At 39.4% G+C, this 16,729-nt stretch overlaps 1 protein-coding gene across 4 annotated transcripts; it reads right to left on the bottom strand.

Annotated features, from left to right (window-relative positions):
- Positions 1-1,493: 1,493 nt before the first annotated feature.
- LOC138027684 (uncharacterized) lies at positions 1,494-16,102 on the bottom strand. Of its 4 annotated transcripts, none has more exons than XM_068875252.1 (7): positions 15,946-16,094; positions 13,091-13,704; positions 9,851-10,043; positions 8,087-8,283; positions 5,579-5,738; positions 4,208-4,353; positions 1,494-1,718 (listed from the first exon to the last, which is right to left on the bottom strand). In XM_068875252.1, exons 2-7 carry the CDS (start codon positions 13,654-13,656, stop codon positions 1,637-1,639), a joined length of 1,344 nt encoding a protein of 447 aa, XP_068731353.1. In that variant the 5' UTR covers positions 13,657-13,704; positions 15,946-16,094; the 3' UTR covers positions 1,494-1,636. The 4 variants fall into 4 exon arrangements, with proteins under 4 accessions (XP_068731353.1, XP_068731356.1, XP_068731354.1 ...); XM_068875255.1 differs by having other exon boundaries at positions 13,091-13,165; positions 15,946-16,085; XM_068875253.1 differs by having other exon boundaries at positions 13,091-13,775; positions 15,946-16,063.
- Positions 16,103-16,729: the final 627 nt, after the last annotated feature.

Genomic DNA, 16,729 nt, shown 5'->3' with positions numbered 1-16,729 from the left:
GTTTACATACTAGGCGATTACAGGATGTTGCTGTCCTTATCTAAAAACTGAAACATTGTATGTGACCCAGCAGTGTCTGAGTAGCATTTTCAATGTCGTCATCTAATTATTGCCTTAGAAATAGAGACTTTCAAATACATACAGGTTGAACAACGAAATGAATTACTAAGATCTTTAAGATATATCATGCATCTTTATTTACCCTCGGATTTTTAGAGTAGCTTGGTGTAGCTAATATCTCCGAGCATTTACCCTCCCAACCATGATACATCACAGAAGACAGACCACAACACCGGTACCGGGAACTACATGCCCTACTCTTTGCGACAAGTGTGTGGGTTCTTTTACGACCCACAGGATTATGAACATTGAAGGGTTGTGAGACGGGACCTCCGGCTTATCGTCCTTATCCGAGAAGACTAGAGAGTCTAACCATTTGCAGATGTAATTACAAAGGCAGCACTTTCTCCTCAGTTTTTTAAAGACCCTGAGAGTTGGTCCGGCCGGAGTTGAACTCACGACCTCCCGCGTGACAGCCCGGTGCTCAACCAACTGAGCCACCGATGCGCGGTATCCTTAGGTCTTCCCCCCCCCCCCCCCCCCCTCCCCATATATGGTCAAATTTGGCCAACAAAGATAACGAGCAAGCTATCTAGCCTGCGGCGTAAGAACCTCGAAGATTTCGTGGATGTCAATTATGTTTCGTGAATGTTCTCTGAAACTATTTACATGATATTCTCAGTGATGTATTTTACATTTTATGAAGCTCCCTTGTTTATTTTCTTTTGGTTGATATTTTAATATATTTTATACTTTGTTCCCTTTTCTTGTGGATCACTTTTGACATGACTAGCTTTTTTTACAAGTTCTTTTTTTTCAGTGTCCCCAATTACCTTTCATTAGCTAAATACAAATTGACACTTGAATAAGGTTAATAATATTGTATTACGTAAATGGCTTCGAAAGATTTAAGTGAAACTCGCACTTAGAGCGGTTTCCAATTGAGTGTCGTAAAACAAATACCAACGTAATTACGCCGACGCCTCACGGCAGGTGCAAACAGCACAATGAACCAATCCAAATTCGTCGCAATTCTGTATAACTTGCTTAAAGCGCAGGACACAGAGCGAGTTTCAATCGAGTGACGTAAAACCAAAACCAAAGAAATTACTTTGGCCAATCAAAAAGGACGGAGACAATCCAGTCAACCAATCAAACTCGAAGTAATTACACGTAGCCAACACAAAGCGCGGGAAAATGTGCACGCGCGAGCCACGATTGGTTTTGGTTTCACTTCTGATTGGTTGAAAAAATGGTGCGAGAACTTTGAACCAATCACTGAGTGAAGTAATGCAAAACCAAAGCAATTCGCTAATTACTTTCGACACTCAATTGAAAACTGCTCTATCGTGCCTGCAGGTCGCGACTGGTTTTGCTTTTCCTTCTCATTGGTTGATAAACTGGTGGCGCGAGATTTTTAAACCAATCACTAAGCGCAGCAATTGCAATCGCGTAATTACTTTCGACAGTCATTTGAAAAGTCACCTGAACTCATCAACACCTTTTTTGCACATGTGTGTAAATCAGAGACAATTGCTTAAATTGTCCAGATCAGTGAGAAGATCACTTCTTTCGTCTATAAACCACACTTCAAATACACATTTCTATCATTCGTAAATGGCTTCGTGAACAAATATAGACAGAAATTCGAAAAGGGGCTGCAAAGAAAGCACAAGGGTGGAATCAGTATTTTCCGGAATAATTTTTCAGTTGGTTGGGGAGATTTTGATTTCTTTATTTGGACAGGAGTAATTTTTTTCGATTTTTACATCTTGTAAAGATGACTTTTACGACATCGTCTTCTGCAAGGGCTGGAGCGAATCACTTGGATTCTAAACATGGTACTTGTTCTCCACGTCCATTTGACAGAAAAACACTGGGTATTGTATCTTCATGGATCTGATGAATAATTTTCCACTATTCTTGTTTCTCAGTTTCAGGCATCCTGGATCACGAAAAAAATCAGATGCGTTAACACCGAAACTGAGGAAATAAAATATAGGACGGCCTTTCAGATTATTAAAAGTGGGATGCCTGTGAATTAGCTTGATAGCTAAGTGCACACTATGAAAAAAAGAAATAGACAGATTCAGTCTAGGCTAAAGGACAAAGAAGTCGCAAGTGGAAGTGAACGAATGCGTTATACCGGCAATATGCCGATAACGTGATTTTTATACTTTCAAACTGAAGGCCATTAGGATAACAGCCGACCGATGAACTTTGAAACCTTCTTAAGGTTACGATCCTATCGAATATACTGATAAAGAGTTCCTCCGACTCCGAAGCTTACGATCAAATGAATTCGGTTTTGTGAGAACACAGGTACCCCATGCTGCAGATGTGCAGAAAAATTACAAGCCAAGAACTTTGTATGGAGAAAAATGACCACATTTGAAAGCAACATCGACAATAACACCCCCGGAATAATCGCTGAAACCGGAAAGAAAACACAAACGAGGAACCTCAGAGATGAAGACAGGCAAGCACTCTTTTAATTAAGAATAGTTCATATCTTTGAGGTGGCCCAAACCAGTTTCAACACTTTCAAGAGACCTTGTTATTAAAAGGATTGACACTACAACACTTTATCACGTGACAGAAATATTATGGTACCATGTAAAACATCAGTTATTTCTGAACGCTATGGAGTCATTTTTGTGACGTAAAAATTACCATGGCAACAGGAAAGGATTGCAAAAACACCCTATATTTTGGCTTTACTTGCTCATATCTGAAAAAGCCCAACTTTTTATTGCACAAAAGTGATCAGCAGGCCAAGATGAAATTCTCTCCAAAGTTAAAAAAAAATTCTGTGCAGCGGATTCAGAGCCACCTTAAATTTTCAATTATTTACGATGGCTCTAACTCCACTCCACAGGATTTTTTTACACTTTGCTGAAAGTTTCATTCTGGCATGCTGATTACCTTTCAGAAATAAAAAATGGAGCTCACCGAGTTCGTTTTTGGCATATGAGCAGCTAAAGACGAAACATGGGGTGCTTTTGCAGGGCTTTCCTGTTGCCATGGTAACTTTGTACATCACAAAAAAATGACCAAATCTTTTTCAGCAATAATTGGTGATTGATGTGGTACTATAACATTGCTGTTAAGTGACAAAGTGCTGTAGTGTCAATCCTTGTAATAAGAATGTTTCTTTCAAGTGTTGTAACTGGTTTGAGCCACCTTAAAAGTGCTAATATGGTCAAAAAATCATTTCCTCTTTTTTCTTCTTAACACCTAACTGGCAAAATTTTGAGCTTTGAGTTTTGGATTTCACGGTCCACCATTACTCATGTTCAAAACTGACCAATTGGACATCAGAGGGTTGTATCGAGGAAAAATGATATCATTTACTCATTACCTTAAAAATTCAGCATTTAAACGCAATTTAGTATATATGCAAAACACAGGATTAAAAGTCTGAAAGCCGAAACTCCTGTGGTGCATATTAATTCAGCCGCGTACACATGCATTGCATTCTTAAACCAGTGGGTCTCCGACATCATTTTCTCCTTAATGGTCATTTTCTACTTAATGGTGGACCAATAAAATAAGAAAATTCCACTTACAGAAAATAGGTGTCTAAAATCAGATGTTTAAAATCAGAACTTAAAACTTGGGTCACTTAGTGCTTAGTTAATTAACATAGTTTTGAAATCCAAAGAAAAAAATAATTGGTTTTTTGGTCGTAGTAGCACTTTAAATTCAGGTATTTTGCTCTATACAAGTCATTATGAATTTTCTTGGTATCAGCTTGGGGAACCTGTGGTGAGAGACCGCCGATTACACTATACGAGAATGCAATTATAGAATACAGGGCCATTTTTGAAGCAGTATCACTGAAGGGCTCTGTGGATCGCCAGTAAGAGTCATAAGGTTTATCATCGTCAGTTGACTACCAAGCTGCCATTAGCCACTGAAAAAGTACTTGATTCAAAAAAGTGGCCCTGTATTCTATAGTTTAGCCAAATTGGAGCAGAATTCTGATTGGTTTACTTTACACTTCTGTTTGCCACGCTCCACATGTGCATTTCACATTTCTTTTCAGTTCTCTTCCTGAGAACATGAAAATACCAAATTTGTGGTTAATTGCGGAGGACGTGATTTATAATCAAGATTTCTCCCCAATGATTCGCATTCAACTCACCCTGTGTTGTAGATAAAAGCTGCTGGTATCATAATGAGCAAGGCAAAAACATTGAACCAAGAGCTTGAGTGAAAAGTAGGATTCCAGCCAAAGGGTTTCTCCTCAAACAACATCCAAAAGGTGAATCCCAAGGGCGTGCATAGGGACTGAAGTCAAAAGAAATATCAAAAACTAGTAGTTGCACTGAAATTAAGGTATTTGCCTTAATTACCATCCCAAATTGCCAGCTCCAGTCACTTGCTCTTTCAAGTTAAATACCCATTCTGATTTTGCGATTACAGTCCTCTTCTCTGTCAGTCCCTAATGATATTCTTCACCGCTCTCATTCCACCACCCCATTCCCTCCTCGAAAACAGTTTGCCCGCAACACCACCGACAAGTCAATTTCCCAATCAATATGTTCTGGTCATCTTCCTCTCAACCCATCTTGCTTTCCCTAGATGAAATCCTGACAAGTTTCCTTTTTTTTTGAAGGAATTTCCAAAATTTTCGTCTGTAATTTGCCCCTACATAGAGGGGTCAGAGGATGAAATGGCTTTGAACAGCGAGCTTAAACTGTTTCTCTAACATACATGTAAATTTGATCAGTCCCTCAGGACCTCTCCTGGCAGCATACACCAGGCCTTTGTAGTACATGTATTATAAATAATTATATTTGCACAACAACAACAAAACAGAGAGCTACCTGATACTGAACAGAGCTTAGCCTGCAAGCATGCTCTTCCATTGAGAATGGCTCATGGTCGAAATATAGGGGCTCTGTGATTAGTTTCAAGAATAGTCACCAAGCCCCCGACAGCATGCCATTTTCAATTGAAGAGCCTGCTTGCAGGTTACAAGTCTCTGCACCAATATCAAAACGGTTAACTTTCGGTGATCGTTGAGCACCCCAGAATGAATACTTCACAGGCAGAAATCAAGATTTGATTTGGTGACTGCTAGTCTCCTTTGCAGCCGTCTTTTGGGATGTCACGCAATTCTCCCCTGAAAGGACATTGCGTGACATCCCAAAAGATGGCTGCAAAGGAGACTAGGTGAATGCTGAATCTCCTCAGTGTTTTAAATTTAAGTGCTATTATGGTAAAAAATTCTACATTTCTACATAATGAATTCCCTACACTGCATTTGACACTGAAGAGGAAAGGTGTGCTCACTTGCTGACCTTCCAGAAAAGGTGCCACAAACCTTAATGTAAACTCTACTGTTGTCAGCATGAAATTGAGATTACAATTATGGAAAACTTCATGGAAATAGAGCATACATCTCATATCTTGCAAATATTTACTTGATGCAAGTTTCTCTGACGCCGGTCTATCACCCTTCACGTCCAGATGGTAATGTTCAGTTAATGCTGGGAAATGCCAAACTCACCAAAACTATTGCCAGTAGTGTTGCTCCTTCTGAATAACGCAGTAACAATGCTGTTCCACATACAGTCAGCAAGTAGCTTGTTATGAACAGAAAAGCACAAATAGGTGGAGTCCATGAACAACCTGCTCCCCCAAATACACACTTCACTCCAAACATCCAGCTGAAATGAAACAGGGGCAATCTCAAACAATACATGTATTCTTGGCATTAATTAAAGAAAGGACCACAGAGACCATGAGAAATGATGTTTAAAAATATTATGGCACAAATTATCCATATTGTCCAGTCACACAATTTATCAGTTCAATAACAATTTGGTGGCCACTTTTATTCTGCTACAACAAAGTTGCCAATTTCATTCACTCTATACCTAGCACTAGGACGGAGAGTAACAAACTCTTCTCCACAGGGGTAGACTCAGGTTTTGCCCTCCAGTGCAATAAATTATATACTTCAGTCATTGGTGGAGTAATTTGTGCCTTTATGTATTTTTGTCATTGGTCAAAACAAGATTTAATGTTCAACAAAAATGCATAAACACTTACATGCAGAGCACACCCAGTTTTTTTTTTTTGCTCTTGCAACTTATTTTAAAATTGCCTGATCAACTGATTTTCCATGGAGAAGGAATATATAGTGGGAGCTCCAGCAAAAGTGTCACTCTTAAATTGGGCAGGGAAAGGGGATAAACTCCCTTAAAATGCTACTACGACCAAAAAAAAGATTCTTCCTTTCCTTTGGATTTCAAAACTATGTTAACTAAACACTAAGTGACCCAAGGTTTAAGTTCTGATTTTAAAAAGACACAAGAGTCCTGTTTATTTTAAGTGGAATTTTCTTATTTATTGGTCAACCTGAATACTAACTTTAAAATCTTGAGAGAGCTGGGTTGAGCAGAAAATGACGTCAAAGACTCACTGGTTTAAGAATGTAAAGCAATTGTGTACATGGCTGAATTAAGATGCAGCACGGGAGTTTCAGGCTTTCAGATTTTTAAACTTGTGTTTTGCATAAAAAATATGTCGCGAAATACACCCTGAAATTTTAAGCTAGTGAGTAAATGACATCACTTTTCCCTAGATCCAACTCTCTGAGGTCCAATCGGTCAGTTTTGAACGTGAGTAATGGCGGACCGTGAGATCCAAACTTTACACTCAAAATAAACAGCTTTTGGATAAAAATCAAAGCTCAAACTTTTGCCAGTCAAGTGTTAAGCGAACACGCTTTCAAATTCTAAAGAAAAAAGAAAATGATTTTTTGATCATAGTAGCACTTTAAAAGACCTGATCATCATTTACTACTCAGGTGCCCCAGGAGGCCCCCATTTAATAACAGGGCTTGAAATTAGCGAAAAAATCCAGTCGCAATTTTGCAACAAGATACAAAAATGTAGTCGCAATGGACCTCTTTAGCTTGTACATTTTGTTTTCCCATTTCAGACCACGTGATGTTACCCTTGGGAACAGTTTCTTTCAAATGTCGTCCTATGCACGTGCATAATTATGCATAACTTATGAAAAAACAAAAGGAAAATTCCCTTGGGAACGTCACGTGGTCTGAAATGGGAAAACAAAACGTACAAGCTAAAGAGATTTAGTCGCAAAATCGTCGCGCTGCATTGCGTTGTCAGCGGTGTAACAAAGCAAGATATGAGCCCACAATACTTGTGTTGAAAGAAACCGCTGAAAATGGCAAATGATATCGAAGGAATGGAGTTGTGCACGTAACATCGCAGCGAAATGACGCAACAATTACGCTATCCTCAGATTGAAAGAAAACTCAAGGCAAGAAACAAGATAATTTTGTCATTTCTTCATTTATTTTAGTTAAAAGAGCAGCAAAGTGGCAACTGCTAACCCTTTTGTTTCGAAAGAGCGAAGATGAAAACAAGTCACAAATTTGCGACTTCTCCAGATATTTTAGTCGCAAAGGGAAAAAATTCAGTCGCAAATGCGACTGTATTGGTCGCAATTTCAAGCCCTGAATAAGTAAAATTGTCTTGCGTTTGACATAGTAAGAAACTGTTAAGTCTCACTCCAAGGAACCAATGGGTTAATAGAGGGGACCGCCGAAACCAATGACACCTCAAACTCCCTTGGACGCCCCATGTGGATGGGTGAAATCATCTGACAGTAGACAGAGTAAATATCTGTGAAGTCTCACTCCCAGGGGTAAATGGGCTTAATAAACAACGGCTTTTTATTTAATTAGACAGGGAAATAATTTCCCTGCCTAATTAGAGAAGTTGGTGGGGAAAACAGTGAATTTGCATTATTAACTCTAATGTTCCTCTCTTAACCCTGCAAAGACTCCTGGGAGTGAGATTTAACAGAGTTTACTCTGTCTAATGCCAGACCAGACGATTTTACTCGTCTACTAGGGACATCCTAGGGCATTTGAGGTGTCAATGGGTTAAGTAGGAGGGGATGAAACTCTCGGCAGGTGGGGAAAATCCCTGGTCCAGGGCAGCCAAGGTGTTTTCTGCAGGTGTTCATCTTACTTACGTACTTGTCAACAAACTGTTGCAGGTTTTCTGCATGCCCAAATCCAGGCACAAAGTCTGCCCAAAAACACAGTGCCACAGAAAGGAACTGTGCAAGTGATGTCCAAAACAGGACAGACACTAAGCTGGCTTGAAGATTCCCGTGTTTGTCACTCATTTTAACAGCTTTCTCTTCTATAATAAAAGAAATGGCTGAGGTACTCTGCGAAAAACAAAATTATACATTTGTAAGGACCAGTATATACCCTAAACTGTCAATCACCAGGATGATGATAATGATGATGATGATGATCATCATCATCATCATCATCATCATCATAATTATATTATTTAGTTATACCCATGGATTTTAGTAAGAGTACCTTGGTGTAGCCCTAAGTGGTTACCCTTGCAACCATGATACACCACAGAGAACAGACCACAAAATTAGGAACTCCATGTCCTGCTCTTTATGAATAGTGTGTGGGTTGTTTTACATCCCATGAACATTGAAAGGTTGTGAGACAGGGCCTACGGTTTATCATCCTTATCCGAGAAGACTAGAGAGTCTTAACCATTTGCAGATGTCCTTACAAAGGCACCACTTTGTCCTCATGAAGTGACATTTTATGTTAACCCACTGACTCATGGGGGTTCCCTAGTGTAAAATACTCTGGTGTAAGACACAGTGAAATAAGAAGTCTGGCTGGTTTTGGCCGGTTCAGGCGTCAAAGGGTTAAGTCCCTGAGTGTTGGTCTGGCCACAGTTTTGATCCCGTGACCTTCTGTACAGCATAGTCCAATGCTCAACCAACTGAGCCAACCGATCGGTGGTTGATGATGATGATCAGGATGACGATATAATTTAAGTGTCCACTTCAGGTACTACTGATTGCACAGAGACCACAAAGAAAACAAAACAACAGTAAACTCCTTCGAGGAGAGAAGGGAAACCACAGATGATTTTTAAGAGCAGGGCGCAGTACACTGCGTGACGAACTTATATGCACTCAGGCTTTTTAAATGTAAAGAAATACAATGGAACCCCGCCTTACGGCCACCTCGGAAATACGGTCACTTTGTTGCTGTGGCCCCTTTTTTTTTGGCCCGGCAAATTAAATATAGAAAACCCTTGTTAATGCGGTCACCCGTTAATACGGCCAACAGCCACAATTTTAAATCCTAAACAGTAGAATCCTCTATAATTTCACCCTGTTAATATGGCCACTCGTGCAAAAATAAGAAAACGAAAACAACTGTGTCATGTCAATTTCATTGACCTTTGTTATTTACCACTGTAATCGAACAACCGATTTACTTTACAAATTACTGTCACGCAGTCAGCAACACTCCTTCCTGTTTTCATTACAAACATGATCTTGACACTACTGTAGCATCCAGTAAGGCAAATTGCGAAGGGATTAAGTCATTAAGTCATTGTGCTTTCATCAAAAACATGATTGACACTAATAAAAGTCTTTTGGTTGGGTAATTACGCGGCTTCCATTTTTTAGAAGCCTAGTAAGTTGGGCCTGTTCTTGTTTTGACTTTAGGCTCAGAACAAACAGTACACATAACAATTTTAAGCGTTTTACCTACTGAGCCAAGTTACAAGTATTTTATACCTGTCAGTTACTGTACATACATTCCTGATGTTTATTAAAAGAAAGTTGTTCTGGACGTGCAAATGCGATATTTGTCACACCTTACTCCCGTAATACGGCCACCCGGCCGGCCCGTGGATGACCATATTAACAGGTTTCCACTGCAGTTAAAAACAGGTCCACTTACAAATCCAAACATAAAAACCAAAGGCCATAATATTCTTCCAGGCCCTGATGCTCCTCCCAGATTGCGATTTGTTGCAGTATGAGAATCCATGCTTGGGAAAAATGTTGGCAGGAGGCAAATGAACAGACCCACGAAAACAACAACCGCAGAGATAAATTTCCTTTTGGTTGCAATCTTCTTAAGAAAAATGAATCTATAGAAAAAAAGGGTTACATCTGTAAGCACCTATTTTGGTCAGCTAATGGAGTAGAGACCTTTTTGAGCAGCAGAGAAGTGTAAACTGTAGCATGAAATTTCTATTTTGACAAAAAATGGAAATGATAGTTTGAAAACTAAATGGCTGCCCTACCCTGGCCGAACTTGCCCCAAGAAGTTTACTAATTATCAATGGATTTTGCAATGTTTGAAATGAATTGGAAAGATTAAAATAATGAATTTTATGAATTTCAAAGTTTTAAACGAATTTGGAAGATTTAAATGAATTCAAAGGTTTCTAATAAATCAATTCAGAAGTTTTAAGTCAATAGTCCATTTTACAACTACTGCAAAATTCTCATGCGCTCATTGGCTAATTTTTATTGTCAATAACCGGACAGACACATAAATTTATCATTTGTCGTGATATTGATGGCATCAGCTTGAAAAAAATTGAAGTTTCTTCCATTTTTTGTCTCGCGTTCTTCTGGTGTTTTGACTTAACTTTGATCCCTCTGCCTTTTTGTTATTGTAAAAAACAAATAATTATTGATGTCAGTTTTTCATGCGTCTGACAAAGTTATGACGAAATTCATAATCAATAGCAGGACAGATGCATGTAAAACTGACATCAATTTGTTAATTCTACAGTTGTGTGCTTAGTTACCTGGCCCATGAATGAAACTGCTTTTCTTATGTAAATTCTTACTAATTAACATGACAACAACATCATTAACATAAGAGAAGGAGGGAGGTCTGTATCATAACAAGGTCAACACCAGCCTCACTTTCATTTAAAGGCCAGGTAACTAAGCACACAACTGTAAAGAGGTCTATTCAACGGTTTAAATTTACAGGTAAAAAAAGTTTAAATCAAATTACTGGTTTGAAGAAAAACCTTAAACGAAATTTGCTTTAAGGTTTAAATTCACAGTTAAGTCGGTTTAAATTAAACCTATTTCAAGGCAGATCAAATATTGCTACATATGGGAAGCCATAGCCAAGGCAACATTGGTGAGACTGTGTTCATTCCCCCACATCCTAGTAACTTTGTTCATCAATGCAGTGACTACCCGTAATCTGGGAACAACAAGCTCCTCCCCTAAGAAAAGTTGGTTGGTAGCAAAGAGGTCTCTCCAACCCTCCTGACTTTTTTGCTGGAAGGAATCAAATCTATATATTTAAAAAATATTTGAAAAAATACAAACTAGGTTACACTGGTGGTTTAAAAGATGATATATTACAATAAAAAATGTTCCCAACGTTTCGGTCACAAACACGGACCTTCTTCAGGGGAAGTGAAAGAAAAAACCACACAAAAGCACAAATATAAGCAAGACGCTGATTAAAAATTCGAGATAAGTGTCATTTTTTCTTGTTTGCAAGGGTCAAGTGCAAATACTCCTTGGGGAGTAACGCCCCGTCATCTCGGTTGAGAGGGTCTCTCACGCAATTAATCTCCCAAGCTTCCAAAATCTTCCTTTGGTGCCAATTACTATTAGTCCTGAGAATTGTGGCCTCATCCCATGCGATATCGTGATTGGTATTTGTCACGTGGTCTGCAAGTGCTGATTTTTTGCATTGTCTCCGTGCGACAGCCTTCTGGTGCTCGCCTTTTCTTGTTGAGAATTTTCTTTGAGTTTCGCCGACGTAGCTCTTGCTACAATCAGCGCAAGGAATGTCGTAAACAGGGCCACGAGTTTCTTCTTTGTCTATTTGGTCTTTCGGTTTGGGAAACATCTGGCTCATTGTTTGATAGGGTTTGAATGCCACTTTGATGCCGTGGTTTTCCAAAACTCTCTTTATTGGCTCAGAGGTCCCGCTGACGTATGGAATTGTGCTATAGCCCCGCCCGGATTCTGCAGCGTTGATTGTGTCCTTCGGCGGTGGTTTAGGCTTGCTGGCATCCGAACATCTGAATTCAATTGAACCCTGCATTAAGTTCACGGTTGAACGCGAAAAGGAGGGAAAAATTGCCTTCCTTGACACTATGGTTCACCACCAGGAAGACGGAAGATTAACTACCACTGTTTACCGGAAACCTACTCACACTGATCGCTATCTGTCTTTTTCATCGCACCATCCTAGTATGCACAAGCGAGCTGTGGTTAAATCTTTGATGGATCGGGCCGAAAGAATCCCCACAACAAAATCTGATCGAAGTAAGGAAAAGCAACGAGTAATATCGACATTACAGTCCAATGGATACCCCAAGCGCTTTATTTTGGATGCCAGCAAGCCTAAACCACCGCCGAAGGACACAATCAACGCTGCAGAATCCGGGCGGGGCTATAGCACAATTCCATACGTCAGCGGGACCTCTGAGCCAATAAAGAGAGTTTTGGAAAACCACGGCATCAAAGTGGCATTCAAACCCTATCAAACAATGAGCCAGATGTTTCCCAAACCGAAAGACCAAATAGACAAAGAAGAAACTCGTGGCCCTGTTTACGACATTCCTTGCGCTGATTGTAGCAAGAGCTACGTCGGCGAAACTCAAAGAAAATTCTCAACAAGAAAAGGCGAGCACCAGAAGGCTGTCGCACGGAGACAATGCAAAAAATCAGCACTTGCAGACCACGTGACAAATACCAATCACGATATCGCATGGGATGAGGCCACAATTCTCAGGACTAATAGTAATTGGCACCAAAGGAAGATTTTGGAAGCTTGGGAGATTAATTGCGCGAGAGACCCTCTCAACCGAGATGACGGGGCGTTACTCCCCAAGGAGTATTTGCACTTGACCCTTGCAAACAAGAAAAAATGACACTTATCTCGAATTTTTAATCAGCGTCTTGCTTATATTTGTGCTTTTGTGTGGTTTTTTCTTTCACTTCCCCTGAAGAAGGTCCGTGTTTGTGACCGAAACGTTGGGAACATTTTTTATTGTAATATATCATCTTTTAAACCACCAGTGTAACCTAGTTTGTATTTTTTCAAATATTTTTTAAATGTGCTCACCTGGTGACAAACCCAGTTTTAATACAAATCTATATATTTCACTAGCTATGCAACAAACTGTTTTAAAACTTCATGACATACCTCAATATCATTGTCACAGGAATTAAAATGTTTCCAAGAATGGATTGTAAGTATGGTGGTGTCCTCTTTCCACTGCTGGAAAACACGATAAAAAGAGCGGAAAAGCCTTGACAAAAACCGATCGCCATGAGGAACCAACGGTATCTCCACTGGGTGGGTGTGATGTACTTCGGATATACGCAGTCACAAAGTAATATCACAAAGCCAAACGCAAAAACAAACACAAAGGAGGAAAATGAAACAACAAAATAGCTGTCAAGTGTTGGCTTCCCTTGGATAGTTTGATTTGGAGAGGAAGTTGATGGTGGGGGTGTTGTGCTATCGACCCAAAGTGGTAGCACAACATTTTGTGTTAGCTGTCCAGTGACAGTTGTAAAAACAAATGCAACTGGAGCAAATCTGCAAGAAAAACTGCAACTCGGAGTTCTTTCTCTGGAGTGTTGCTCTTCAGGGCAAAGTGGAACACTGTGGTCGGCCTCACCAACAAATGGCGCGCTGTTGCGTAATGGTCTCACATCTTTTATAAAGTTGGTGCCTGAGAAACGGTTACACTCGTTGATCGACATTTTGTGAAGCTTGTAAGCTGCCTTTTGAGTTCATTGCATTTAGAATTGCTGCATGGAAGCAAATAGAATGGAAGACTTCTAAGTGGCAAATGATGCTCAGGAGGATGGGTGGGGTAGAACTAGAATGCAGATCAAAGAGTACATGTAACATGATTAAGGGTGCATTCGATTGACCGAATTCCGGAATAGGAATAAGTGGGATAGAAGTTAGAAATCCTTCGCTTTAAATTAAGGAGATTTACATTAAAATCATCAAACACCTGCTAAAATGTCATTTTAAACATGTCTTTATTATCCTTGTTACTTCAAAACGCCAAACATACCATTTCAAATCATCACTGCACATATTCTTATTCCGGAATAGGGTCAATCGAACGCACCCTTAATATATACTGAAACATTGGATAGCATTGAAGGCACGCTCTGATTGGCTACTAAAACTCAGAATATCCTTTGCTATTACTCACGCGGGATTTGTGCCTGAAAATATCGAAATCATTGTAGGAATACATGGGTTAAAATCATCTTTTTGTTATAATTATATGATCTCACTGTTTTACTATATACTATACAACACAATACAATACAATACATACTTAATTGACTGCTCCCCATAGCGGCCTTTCAGGGCCAATGAAACACAACGAAACGACGGAACAGAACAACAACAACAACTGTTAAGAATCCCAACTGGCCAGAGGCAAACCAGTTGGCTATTTACAAGTGCAGCTGGGAAGTTGAACCAGGGGCTACCAGGAACAAATTCAATGAATGGTTAGAGCGGGTCTTGAACCCGGGATCTCCGAATCTCAAGGCAAGCGCCCTAACCACTGGGCCACACTGCCTCCTAAAACAACCATTCACCACAGTGTTGGTGGCTAGTGGTGGGTATTTACCTCACCACAATATCCACCACCAGCCATTTCCACTTAAGTGAATACGTGTTAAATATAAACTTTCAATGATATTTACAAGGCTAAAATAATTTAAATTAACCTTAATTAAATTTTTTAATGTACACTGAGGTTGACTTAACATCGAAAATGTTCGGTTTTTTACTTTAATTTTTCGTAGCTTTGCAAATAGTTCTTTTTAAACTTAAGCGAACTTAAATATGGACATAAACTACAATGATTTGAATTAAGTTTGTGAAAATATAAAGGCAGCAACCTAGCTAGCAAAAGTATGATTCTGAGAAAATTACCATAATTAATTCCCTCAAAAATCCAAGCCTTTGTATATCTACTTAATTGAACTAATGTATACAGACCCAAAGTTTTACGAAATCCCTGCAGATATTGTTTCTATGTGTGCAATAACAGCACAAGGAGTTCAAGATTACAAGATAAAAATGAGGCAATTTGGGATAGAGTGAGTTTCAATAAACCTAATCGGCTAACTCAATGTTGTACCCAATTCAAACCCTTTGGGAATAAAACGTTTTGTTCCAGGTATTTCCATATCATTTACATATGAATGCTACATTATCATGCAAATACAACACACAAAGAATCTTAATCCCGGGAGATTTGAATTGGGTACAACATTGAGTTAGCCGATTAGGTCTATCGAGCGTCATAAAACCAAAACTAAAGTAATTAATTGCCTAACTTATGAATATCTTTTGTTTGCCTGTCCAAAGTTAATTAATAGCCCACACGGCTGGACGGCAAATATCACCTGCATGAGGGATCTGTCTCAAACACGAAACTATTCAAAATACATTTGGAATAAAGAGAATGTGTCAGTACTTGGAAAAGAAAAACCAGTTATAAATTACGGACGGTTCCTACTAATTCAAGGGTATTTTTGCCCAGGTTTATGATTATGCAAAAAAAGTAGATCTAATTAACAAGTGTTATTGAAATCCAAAAAGACAATTAGGCGTAACCACGCATTTTTCAAAGATAATTGATGAATAATTTCTGTAAAAAGCTTTAAAGCCCTTTAAAATAATGGCGTTCTTTCTAAAATTGAAAGCTTAATTATCTCTCAAAAAATGCATGGTTAGCCCCAGTTTTCTTTTTGGATACCAAGAGTAAACCGCGCAAAAATATCACAAAATCAGTAAGCATCATCGATAGCAAACCCGAGTATCTCGAGATGCGCAGATGTTCTCTTGGGGAACACTGAACAATAGAACTTGATTTAACACTAGTGTTAATCTCCTAATGACCGCAAAAGAGTGTCAACTCTCTGGTGTTTTGAATCCCCACGAGAACACTGAACAATAGAGCTTGATTTCCCCAAATGCGACCGCAACCAACGTCAAAATAGATAAATATTTACCATTTTCCCGGCTTTATTATAGACGGTTTGCAACCAATCTCCAGAGCCACAGATAACAATGATGCAATGTTCAATTGCTGGCGGACGAACAAAAGGAGCTAATTAATGAAGGAACTTTTGTTTTCGTCCACCAACATGGCCGTGATGACGTAACGCGAAACGGCCCTCCGTGACAGACTGCGTGGGAGTGGTAAAGTGATAACGTCACAAAAAATAAATTTATGAAATTATGAGATATTCTGAAAGTACACACATAACATTGAAACATATGCTGTATTCAGTTTGTGTGGGCTCATGTTAGAGCATCACGTGACAAATGTCAACCGTTTGTGTTCCGACACACGAAATTAGCTCATATCTGGTAGGTAATCATTTTATAATTGCCTTTTCAGGCCATTTTCGTCCACAGAAGCCACCAGGCTAGCATCATTAAGCTAGAATGAGGGTAAAGGCAAGCCTTTGAAAGAAAACACAGGCGAGAGATGGTTTCATGCAGACTGGGACGCCTAAAATGCTCTGTTGTAAACATGGCGGTTCACAAGTGAAGGTGTCTCTCTGGCCTTTCTGTGGACGAATTCCAGGACCTACTGACACAATCTGGGCAAGTTTTGAAAGCTAAAACCTTCAATCGATGCGTTATTTTGCTGGTAGGACTGGGTGGCCCGACACTTATGAAAAAAACTATGAAATGAGAACCGGGAGTCTTCCCTTGTCATGGAATGGCAGAATTACCCAGAATTCTTTTTGGGCACGAGCGAGGCAACTTAAGAAATGGCTGAAGCGC

The sequence above is a fragment of the Montipora capricornis genome, chromosome 12 (genome assembly GCF_036669925.1).
Source record: "Montipora capricornis isolate CH-2021 chromosome 12, ASM3666992v2, whole genome shotgun sequence".
Taxonomy (NCBI): Eukaryota; Metazoa; Cnidaria; class Anthozoa; order Scleractinia; family Acroporidae; genus Montipora; species Montipora capricornis.
This window is presented reverse-complemented; position numbering and strand designations above follow the sequence as displayed.